Here is a 12,169-nt window from a genome sequence, read left to right on the forward strand (position 1 = left end):
GCAGCGTTTTAAAGCGTTACTGAGTACTTTTTCCCCTTGCTTTAAAAAAAAATTCCTTGATATATTTAAGAGTGGCACAGCTTTATTAACACAGCTGAAAGTGAGCTTGTCACAAAAAATAAGCATTTTTACTAAAAGTGCTTAATCGACCACTGGTGAGTAACTTGATTTTAAATAACTGAAAATGATTTTCAAAATCTATACAGAACCATTTACTAGTTTCATTGGTGTACAGTAATTAGTTTCTCAGTAAATAATATTTAAAAACTTAAAAAATTTGCCTATTAGTGTCCTTGCGCCTAACAAGAAGCAACATTTTAAGAGCTTCCTCGAAGGGCCACAGACAGGTGCAATTAGCAGAAACTCGGCATGGTGATTAATTTGATCTGCGGGCATGGACAGTTTTGTTGGCGGGGCTGGTTTCCAGCACAATGTTTTCTTAAACCAGTGCAAAAGACTGCAGAAACTTGATTCGCACTGGACGTAACTTGCGCTTGAAATTCCTTGATCTTTTGCGCTGGTTTGGCTGAATAGCGCAACTTTGCGGAAACTCTGCCCCTAGAAGCACATGTTAGCCAACTCAAAATGGAAAGGCTGTGTCTGATGCTACACATTATTCTGTACGCCCTCTAATAGGACTGTGTGGGCAGAGAAGCTAAACACATGGAGAGCTGCACTTTAGAGCAACGAAACTCATTTCATGAGAGTGTTCCAAATTACATTAATCTTTTCTTATCCAGTAAGCTGTATTAGCCACTAGGTTGCCAAGGACTAAAGAAATATCAGCCACTGAATGAAGAAGAACAGCTGCTAAGAAAACACGTATTACTACAATGGATTGCCATAACCCAAACGATGGCGAGATCACTTCTTTTAGCTCATTGTGGCACCGGATCCTAGATATCCACTGATATGGAAGATTTCTTAAAACGTGAAATGAACAGTTGCAGAGGCTCACCTAGCCTTCACAGCTGCGAATTTTGGCACCTGACCAACCCTACCATTGGCTGGGTCAGCACTTCGAAATATTTAAGTTTTGAATATGGAATTTTGAGTTTTGCAGGATCATTTTTGCAGCGAGATTTACCCAGGTTGATCAAAGCTGGTTTCTGCACAACCCACAAAACATTTTAAATAAACAATGAGGAAGATTAAAAAATAAATGTAAATGAAATGTAAGGTAGTTAAAAAAAAACAATAAATAAATATAAATGAGGAAGATTTTAAAAAGCAATAAATAAATATAAATAACCGAAGAGGATGATTTTAAAGAGCAATACATAAATATAAATAAATGAGAAAGATTTTTAATAAACAATAAATACATATAAATAAATAGAGGAATATTTTTTTAAATAATAAATGAAGAGGAAGATTTAAAAAGCAATAAATATAAGTAAACGAGGAACATTTTTAAAAATGTAACTAAACGAGGAGAGAACTGGGTTGTTTTGGCTGTGAGCGGGTGATGAATCTCAATGTGAGGCGACCCGGGATAATTCTCAAACATGCCCCAAAGCCCCGGGCTGTCCAGTGAAGCTGCTCCCGGCTTCGGGGGTGCTAAGATCGGGCCTCCCAGCTCGGTCTGCCCCCTCCCACCGTTATCATGCACCAGGTAACCCCGCCCCCCAGCCCCGGGGATCGCACCTACCTCGGTCCCGGGCCCAGCAGCTCCGACTCTCCGAGTTTGCGGTATCCTAGCAACAGGCTCCACGGGCAACCAGTGGCACGCACGCACGCGCAGTGAGGCCTGGAGCCACCTGTCGGCACAGGGACAACCTGGCCGATGCCACCTGTCGGCACAGGGACAACCTGGCCGGCGCCACCGGGCCAACAGAAAGAAAGACTTGCATTTTATACAACGCTTTTCACGCTCACCGGACACCCCAAAGCGCTTTACAATGACCCCAAATCAATTCTATGATTCACAGCTACTGAAGTACTTTCAAAGTGCAGGAAAAGCGGCACTCAATTTGCACACAGCAAGCTCTTACCAACAGCAATGTTAGATAACCTGTTTTTTAAAAAAAAGTGATGTCGATTGTGATATAAATATTGGCCAGGACACCGGGGAGAACAAAATAAAAACAGAAAATGCTGGAAATACTCAGCGGGTCAGGCAGTATCTGTGGAAAGAGAAACAGAGTTAACGTTTCAGGTCGATGACCTTACGTCAGAACAGGAAAAAGTTAAGAAATGAAACAGGTTTTAAGCAAGTGCAGAGGCAGGGAAAGGGGGTAGTGGAGGAAAGAACAAAGGGAAGGTCAGTGATAGGGTTGAAGGCAGGAGTGATTAAATGACAAAAGGTACGATTGTGCAAAAGGAGATGGTAATGGGACAAGTAAAGAAACAAAAGATGAGTTTAGAAGGGGTGTAGATCGGAATGGCAGAATCATCAACAGCTGCCATGTGAAAATGGGGGCAGAGGTTATGGTCTGAAATTGTTGAACTCGATGTTGAGTCAGAAGGCTGTAAAAGTGCCAAATCGAAAGATGAGGTGCTGTTCCTTGAGCTTACGTTGAGCTTCGTTGGAACAGTGTAAGAGGGCAAGGACAGAGAGGTCAGAGTGGAGTAGAGAATTAAAGTGATAGACTACCAGAAGCTCAAGGTCATGCTTACAGTGTGAACAGAGGTGTTCCGCAAGCGATCACCCAATCTGCAGTTGTTCTCCACAATGTAGAGGAAAGCACATTGTGAGCAGCAAATACAATATACTAAATTGCAAGAGGTACAAGTAAACTGCTGTGTTACCTGGAAGGAGTGTTTGAGGCCCTGGAAGGTGGAAAGGGAAAAGGTAAAAAGGCAGGCATTACACCTCCTGCACTTGCATGGGAAGGTGCTGTGGGAAGTACAGTGGATGTTGGGGGTGATTGAGGAGTGGACCAGGGTGTCGTGGAGGGAGAGGTCCCTTCAGAATGCTGAAAGGGGAGGGCAAGATGTGTTTGGTGGTGGGATCATGCTGGAGGTGGTGGAAATGGCAGAGGATATTCTGCTAAATGTGGAGGCTGATGGGGTGCAAGATGAGGACAAGGGAAACCCTATTGTGGTTCTGGGGAGGGGAAGGGATGAAAGCAAAAGTGCGGGAAATAGAATGGACATGGCCAAGGGCCATGTCAACCACAGTAGGAGGGAATCCTCAGTTGAGGAAAAAGGAAGACATATCGGAAGCAGTAGTATGGAAGGTGGCATCGTCAGAGCAGATACTACGGAGTTGCAGAAACTGAGAGAATGGAAGAGAGTCCTTACAGGGGCTCAAATTTGGCCTACCCCTTTTTTTGGCTCACTCACCTAAATGCGCCGACTTTGTGGGCTGAAAATGGCGCCTAAAAAAATCTCCTCCGATTCTGGCCGCTGTGTTGCCTCTCCTGGGGCTTGGCGCGGCGTGGCCAGTTGATTGGGGGGGGCGGAGCTAGGGCCCTGCGCCAGAAACAGTGCCGGCAGCTCTGCACATGCACGTTGGAGTGTGCGCGCATGCACAGTAGCTCCTGCCCTCAACCTGTGTGCGCGTGTTGCAGCGTGGGACCCGATGCGTCCTGCCCCTATCCTGGGCTGAGTGGCCTGCCGCACAGTTACGAGACTTTGATAGAGAAGCCTGCCTTCTTCCAAAGCACTTGGTTCTTTTGTTGGCTGCCTGCATTATTGCCACTTTATGTCAATATTCTACACACAATTTGAAGACTTGAGGACATTGCCATGCAAAGGTTCAAGTAGAATTGTCTACTTTGAAATCCATCTCAAAAGTTATATCCAGGTATTTTTGTAGAAAAACGATTATAAACGGCATTAGGTTGCCAGTTTAATTTTCCACACACACAATTACATTTTTCCTCGGGCCGGGGTGGGGGCCGGCAGGGGAGAGTTTTGATCCCCGGGGGTGGGGGTGTTTTGATCCCAGGGGGGTGAAGGGTGATAACTGTGTAGCAGGTAATTTTAATGAGCTTACTCAAGACTTTCCTTAATTCTGTTGATGAAAATACTTTCAAATACATCATAATCAATTCTTGAACATTAGATTTGGTGGAATAATTTTGAATTTTCAAAATATTTAAAAGCATGAAACAAAGTAAATCTCCTGGCTATATGGTATAAAATATTTTTATGATGGTGGGTGAGCTTAGGCGACTTGGATAACATAAGAATTACGAGCAGGAGGTACTTCTAGTTTTTATTTGGATATTTTGAAAAAATTATGTAAATATGTTTTGTCTCTTTGCATCTTTTATTTTTGTAGTTTAAGCTTCCATGAGTGCTTCTGTTGTATAGTAAATTAACTTTGCGAAGTTTGTCATATGATGTCCTGTATAGCGGTTTGATCCTATTCACATTCTTTAGTCAAGTCATTAAGTTCTGCTGGCCTCCGCTGCACCTACCTGCGCTGATTTAACTCTCTGCAAGGGTTTTCTATGCGGCCACAAGTGGCCACATACGCTGGCCTAAGTTAGTTTGGAGTAACTATTAGCTGTCCAAAGTGGCCTAAATGGGCGTAGGTGGCTGGCAACGCTCCCCGTTGAAAAAAACTAAACTAAAAAAATCTTAACTAACTCACTTACATAGGCGCAAATTGAATGTGCAAAATGGGGATTTTTAGGATATTCCAGAAAAATCAAGTTGCTCAAAAAAAAACAGAGCAACTCCTGGGCAATTTTGAGCCCAGGAAGAGGGGTGGAAGTGTAGTTTGGGGATAACTCCCTTGCTCTTCTCAAAATAGACCCGAGAGGGCAGTTGAGGCCTTGGTTTAACATCACATCCGAAAGACAGCACCTCCGACAGTACAGCACTCCCTCAGTACTGCTCTGGAGTGTCAGCCTACAGGGTTGCCAGCCCTCCAGGACTGGCAGAGTGTCTCCAGGAAGTGAAGGTTAATCACTGCTGCGAGTAACCCGAGAAAAATCAGAGGGGCATTAAATAAGTGTATTTTTTCCATTTTTTTCTGTTTATTAGTTATAAAAATGAGATAGGGATTAAAGGCTGTTTGACTGACAGTCGAGAATCATTCAATAGGGTAATGAAGAGTCTTTTCGCTTTCTAATTGGTTTGGGAAGGAGTTGCACTGCAAGGATGGATGTATTGGGATGATCAATAGTGGGGACGGGGTAGAAGATCATGTGGTGAAACCCCCAGAAATATCGTCAACCAGAGTTGGCAACTCTTCCTGAAGGTTCCAGGAATTAAAAGTTTAATCTCTTGGACACTGTTGCAAGCAAACCCAGGACAAAAAAATAATTTCAAAAATGGTTTGCCTTGTATTCGTTAAAAAAATATTGGAGATGGGGGGTTGGGGAGGGAAGAGAAAAGCTGTTTGACTGTGGGGAGGTTGAAGGCGGGAGGTCATGTGATAAAACCTCTGGGTGAAAAGGGAAGAGAGACTGCGTGGAGGCTAGAATTGAGAGAAGAATCCTTGATCAGCTGAAGGAATATTTATTCAGAGTTGACCAGGAGTTTGACAGATGGTGTAAGTATTCAAATGACCTATCCTCTTTTTCTCCTAAGCTGCATCTATGTTGATAACAAAACACTCACTACCTTCTCCTATTTTTCTTTCTCAGGCACTCAAACACATCGACCTCTCTCCCAGTCAGCTCCAGGTTCCATTCCAAGTTGTTCACCATCCTGACTTGGACCGACATCGTCATCCCTTCATTGTTGCTGGGTCAAAATCCTGGCATTCCCTACCTAGCAGCATTGTGGGTAAACCTTCATCACACAAAGTGCAGTGATTCAAGGTAGCCCATCACCACCTTCTTAGGGCAACTTGGGCAGAGGCAATGACACCCACATCCTGAAAATGAATAATAAAGTTATTCTATAGAGGGTAGTGAAAAAAGTAAAGAGAAAATCATTTTTGATGATATTTATTGAGTCAATGGATAGAGTCAAATAAACTTCTCCAAGGTCCTGTGGATCAGGTTAGTAACAGTATTTTACCAAACAAATATCAAAGAAAGAAAAATAACTTGCATTTATATATCACCTTTCACTGCATTAAAGCACTTTGGCATTCTAATGCTATGAAATTCTTTTTGAAATATAGTCATTGTTGTAATGAAGGAAATCCAGCAGCTAATTTGCACACAGCAAGAGCCCACAAAATAGCAATGAAATAATGACCACATAATCTATTTTAGTGATGTTGATCGAGGGATTTATATTGGCCAGGACACAGGAGACAACTTCCCTTCTTGTCTTCGAATAGCGCATGGGATCTTTTACATCCATCCAAAAGGGCAGACAGGGCCTTGGTTTAACGAACATCTCATCTGAAAGACAGTATCCCCGACACTGCAGCATTCCCTCAGTACGGCACTGAAGTCTCAGCTTGGGTTATGTTCTCAAATCTCTGAAGTGAGCCCACAATCTTCTGACTCAGGTGAGAATGCTATCACTGAACCAAGGTGGACACCAATAATTATCAACTACCGTCTCTGAACTAATTCTCAGAGTTAGTGCTTCCTAATAAAAGTTCACGGCCAATTCACATTAAACTTGTTTTCAGAGTTGGGGAAGGGGAAAGAGAATGAATGCATCATGTAATTATCTTGGTCATCTCTATATTAAAATTCTTACATATGACACACTTCCTGTACCACAATTTTACATGCTATATTGTAATGTGAAACTAAGTATTTCACCATCACATTTTGTTGATGAACCAATCGAATGACTCAAAATGTTTTTTGAAAAAAGTCATTGACAATTTTCCTCAAGTAACTGAAATTTCCAATATCTGGAGTAAGGTTTTAAACAAAATAAAACAATATTTTTAACATAACATGGACATTTATCCATTGGATTGTCTTTACATCTTCCTTAAAGTTTTACTTCAAGGCTTCAGCCAATCTCTCAGGATATTTTTCCCGAGGATTCCAACCACAACTGTGCTTTTGGAGAGGAAAAGTTTGCAGGATTTCTCCAATGTGCACTCTGAGCACCTGCAGTTTGTAAAATGTCTCAACATGCAATCTATGCATCAGCAGGAGTTAAAGGATGGAGCATATGTCCCTTCAGCCTGTTAGGATTTCAGAGGTTTTTTTTCTCCAAAAGAAACTGGAGACTGAACTCAGCAAATTTTATTTCAGGCAAGCGTGGCATTTAAATTAGCCAATGTTACTTTTCTATTTTGAAATGCACAGACATGTGAATAGAGCAGGTGATTTTTTTGGTCACTCCCCACTTTATTTTCATTGAAAATTCAATTTAAAAAAATCTAAACTATGAGATTTATGGAAACTTTTGAAACTATATGAACAATGAACTTCAGAGCATTTTATGAGCTAATTTTTGTTTGCTTACAGAAATGTGTTCATTAAGACTGTTTAAGTCAGCAAACTCACTAATAGTGGATTTAAGTTTAAGTATTCCACTTCCCATGATTTTCTGTTCAGTAATTTGTCCTGGATCAGGAGCACTGAAACAGAAAATGTAGCCATCAGTGCTTTAAGACAGGAACTTAAACACAGGACAATGGAAAAAGTGATGGAGGGGTTACCTCATAGTTGTGGGACGAGGCTGATGGTTGGGAACGTGATAGTGAGGGGTAGTGCCTGATGATGCAAAGGAACAACTGGCACCTTGAGTCCCATTCTGGACCTCCTTCCCTCACAAGGTGCAAAACATGTAAAAAAAAGCTTCAAGGTTGCACATCACAGTCCTTTCATTTGTATATAAATGCTAGTTATGGGGAAAGAAACACAAAGATGAGAAAAATAATTCTTTTATTTTTGACTAGCTAGAAAATCCTAACAATGTGCTCACTTATCACTGCCTATATGACCAAGTATGAAATTTGATAGTTACATAAAATGACAAGTCTACAGGACAGAAACAGGACATTCAGCCCAACTAATCTATGCCGACATCTATGTTCCACACGAGGCTCCTCTCTCCCCTCTTCATCTAACCCCATCATGGCTAGTGCTCTGTAGCACAAAGGATATGATCTGTCCCAGGTTGCAATACATTAAGAGTTATGTGGCTCAAAAGTGCCAAATCCTTTTGTTAAGGCTTAAGTTAAGTCTATACGAACAAATCATTTCAATAATGCTGCACATTTAAAACAATAGCTCATCAACTTACTGTTTGAAACTTAGAAAATAATGAAGATGAAGAACTCTTTATTGAAAATCAATAATTTATTCTGTATATATTTGTGTTTTTCATTGAGAAATGATTACTTCTTTGCAGAGAAGATTAAAAAAAGATTCCTAATGCAATACCTTGGGAACAGTGTTGACACAATTCAATACATTTACAAAAATTGTGCTATTAAAAAATCCTAAATTGAAATTAACTACACAGTATAAAATGAGAATATCACATCAGGGTTAAGTATTGCTGATATCTCATAAGTGCCAATGGCCATTATAATTCATTAACAACTTTTGCAGTCTAACACTGAAACAACAGCTGTACGGTTGTAACTTGGTTCTACCCAGTCGCTGCTGAACAGACTGGATGCAGCTCAATTCAATTCCTGTATAATCCTTAATAGCTCTCACCGATAAGCAAAGTTCCTGAGCCGGATATAGTCCACAAATGAAGAGTAGTCTTGTTAAATGAACCTTATCGAAGTCTGACAACTTGGCCACTGTTTTGCTTCAGGATCAATTTCCAGTGTTAAATCACAAACATATAGTTATTTTATGACAGAGATGATCTGCATTTTGCACGTTTTCTTTGTTTCACCCATTTCACTGGGAATGGCAGAGCAGGAAAAAAGTGGCATCTCACAGCAAAGATTTATCTTAGTTTTAGCACACATTTTTCAGTCTATGTAGTAGAAATTAATGCCTCAAAACATGTTAAAGTGTTATTCTGCAAGAACTCATTTCTCGTTGAAATTAATGAGCAATTGTTAAAAAATAAATGTACTTACAACATGGTAACTTTTTCATGCAGTCAAACACTACAAAAATCAAAATGGGTATCTTGCATTCATTGTTTTGCCCACAGCAGGTCACATGGTTTCATCAGTGGAGAAAATCATACAATAGTTGAGCTTTGCACGATCATTCTATTAGTTAAACAGTGGTTCACAATATATCGAGAACAAATCTTTTGTCTCTATTTCAGATGTAAAGTACAAAATATCTCGATATCATTAGAAGAGATTCCATTAATGATGTGTGCTTGGTCGATAACACAAGATCTCATTGGATCACAATATCATGGAATGTATAGACAGTGCCAAAAGCAAAGATCACATTTTCCTCCCCAATCTTTATAGCATTTTAGTGCTAACATACCATTTGAAGGGAAAAGGAAGCATGTTTGACAAGTCACAAATTCATTTTGAGTTGTGCTTTACCATCCTAGAACTTTTAAGACAAAAATAATCCACTCCGCAGTGAAGTAATTAACAGATCTTTTAAATCTTGACAATATTTGATATTCATTAGTATGCAAAGAAAGGAACTGATGTCAATTCGCCATTCAATGTATACTAACTAATTTTAGCCTCAAAGTTCTTCATTTTACCCAGTTAGTCTATCTATCATTAGGGGCTAACTGGCTAAACATTGAACCAATAGACTTGTAATAAGTATTTTTTTTTAACTCTCTTTGCACTGCAGTAACACTGTATGTTAGAATCATATAGTCACCCAACTAGTATTGTTGGCACAGTAACAAAACCTCATGCATCTAAATTAACTGTTACTAACACTACAACTATATAACAAAACCAAAAATACATTACAATTCATACAACAGGCTACTCACATGTGGCAAACTTACACATTATGGTTAAGCAGAGTCCAGTCTGAACCTAATGTTACAGATAACCATTATTGTTGAACAAACTGGTTTGAGTTCAGGGAGCTTTCTCAGGCAGTGTGCTATTTTGAGGTCCTCATTTTAATTTTAAATTGACTCACCTCACCATTACCAGTAGCATGGTTATTTCCTCTGAATAATATTTTGTGGTAATTTCCTTTATGAAGATTTTATGACTATTATCTTGAGAAATTTAGAACTATTTCTGACATAAATAAAAAAGTATTACGTGAGTAGCTGCTTGAAGAAAGTCAAAACAGCATCAGTTCCCTAATTCTGATTAGAAACGTCGATAAACTGGAACACAACATACTTTTAGTTTCACCATATTGGTTTGGTTCAAGATCCACATCATTATAAGTTGCAATATAGAAGTTATTTGCTACAATTGATTGTGTGGTTTTGTGAGAATCATAATCTAGAATTTAGAATTTCAAAATGTAAGCTATCTGAAAGCATTATACAAACTTTCTACAATTACAACTTGCCAATCTTAAATTCACCAATCATTTGCTTTTTGTATATAATCCTTTGTAAAATAACCTAGTTAATGTGTTGTGAAATACATACTTTCTGGACCAATGGATTTACAATAAGATTTATAATACAGCATCAAACATGCTCAAAGTAGACCAAAAATGGCTACTTTGTTCCACAGACAGAATGTTAAAGGACATGCCTTTTGTTGGCTCAACCCAAAATAGGCTGGATTACAATCAGATTACATAACAGTCACTCAGAAAAGTATCTGCTACTTGCATGTAAATCACTGCAATACAGGCACACAACTAGTGAGAAGAACTGTTCACGAGACACTTCCTTAGGAATGTGGATGAGGATTCAATAAACAAGTTGATTTCTTAATTTACCGCAAGCAAATTACATTCAAAACCACTTCAGTGGAACACATGTAACATTTTAAACCACAGCTACTCCATGTAAACTATACATGCAATGTGATAGTTTAACATTAGGTTTGCTCCAAGTACGATACAAGTCAGTAGACCTCATTTTTTTGTTGAGTAAAAGATAATATTCAGGGGAAGCACCTGCAGCTCCAGAATGGAGATCAGACCTGGAAGAAGGGATCTAAAAACGGTTATCATTCCATAACACATACATCAGAAAATTCAAGTTGGTGAAATGTCATCAAGTTATTTTATAGAACATTTTACAACTTGACTATATATCTGACAATGACTTTTGCTGCTGCATCAGAAAAAAGCCATTCTGATGTTGTTGTGAGCGCAAATTGGCAACATGATGATAGTTCAATCACACGTGTAGGTTACATCCATCATTCGTGACTTGGGCAGGAATTTGGAAGTAGCCATCTCTGGTAAGAAATGGGATTAAGCACTTCAATTACTCCGAACAAAATTCAGAGCAGAGTCAATTCTAAAAGAAACCATGTGCTGAGAGCATTTTGTGTTGAAAAAAAAACTAGTTCGGATTTGTCTGTCTCTCCCCCCCCCCCCCCACACCCTCAAACACACAATTTACTGCAAGAGCCACTTGTCAATCGAATCTCCTTTGGTTGGAAAGATGTAACAGCCCTAGTCATAGATTGCTCCATGATTAGTCAACCCTACTCTGCAATTAGCCAACAAAAAACCCCACACTAGCTTGAACTGACCAGGTGAGATTAGTTTTGCTTTTTTTTTTCCCCGAGATGCAACCTTTGAACATATCTGAATTCCACTATATACCCTGGTCAAGAATGAAATGAACTGGAGTCCCAAAAGTTATACGTAGGTTACTAGTAGCCCTAGAATCAAACCCACCATCCAATTGTGACAGAGGCACCTTGGATGTTAAGTTCAAATTTGCACCAATTTTTTTTTTAATCTGTCCACTTTACAAGGCACTCTTGATATTAGATTCTAATTAGAATTCAATTGAAATTCACCACCTGAGCACATACCAGTTGTACATCAAGTCTCCAATAATAATGGTACTTAAAACCAATGCAAAGATGTAACCTCAAGCATTCAGCATAACAGTCATTTTGAACACCAAGATGCAGAAAAGCCAGTTGATAGCTTGCCAGCATCAATCTTCAACAATTCTATATTGCTCCCATATGGTGATCATCACATCAAACTTTAAGGAATGCAAAAGAGTTTAAGCCAGAGCATTTTTTTTTTTTAAAGTACAGTAAGACTTTTGGCTGCCGTTAAGGAATCTTGAACTCAGTTATGAAGGAGAGTTGAATAGTTAAACAGGAAATATATTTCCATAAATTCTTGTAGGTTCTTCACTCACTGCAAGGTAGGTGGCCCTCATACTGGGGGAGTACTAGAAGGAAGACAAAAAAAAAATCAGTAAGGAAACCTTTCAGTTCAACAAATTCAAACTCAGAAAAATATACAGACAAAGAAATAGTACTGCAATCTCA

At 39.4% G+C, this 12,169-nt stretch overlaps 2 protein-coding genes across 4 annotated transcripts in view; both read right to left on the reverse strand.

The window, feature by feature from the left end:
- The window catches only part of dnai2b (dynein, axonemal, intermediate chain 2b), an 89,690-nt gene extending 87,975 nt beyond the window's left edge, over positions 1-1,715 (reverse strand). Inside the window, exon 1 of one of the 2 annotated variants that reach the window (XM_070857682.1) lies at positions 1,652-1,715. The gene's annotated coding sequence lies outside the window, so the exon portion shown is untranslated. Of the gene's footprint in view, positions 1-958; positions 980-1,651 lie in introns of those variants that run through there. The other variant, XM_070857683.1, reaches the window with a different exon arrangement.
- Positions 1,716-11,287: 9,572 nt separating this feature from the next.
- ttyh2 (tweety family member 2) overlaps positions 11,288-12,169 on the reverse strand; it is a 146,390-nt gene continuing 145,508 nt past the window's right edge. For both annotated transcript variants that reach the window (XM_070858207.1, XM_070858208.1), the window contains one exon: positions 11,288-12,069. In XM_070858207.1, coding sequence (XP_070714308.1) covers positions 11,989-12,069 — 81 coding nt within the window. In that variant the 3' untranslated portion in view covers positions 11,288-11,988. The remainder of the gene's footprint in view (positions 12,070-12,169) is intronic.

Source organism: Pristiophorus japonicus, chromosome 16, assembly GCF_044704955.1.
Source record: "Pristiophorus japonicus isolate sPriJap1 chromosome 16, sPriJap1.hap1, whole genome shotgun sequence".
Lineage (NCBI taxonomy): Eukaryota > Metazoa > Chordata > Chondrichthyes > Pristiophoridae > Pristiophorus > Pristiophorus japonicus.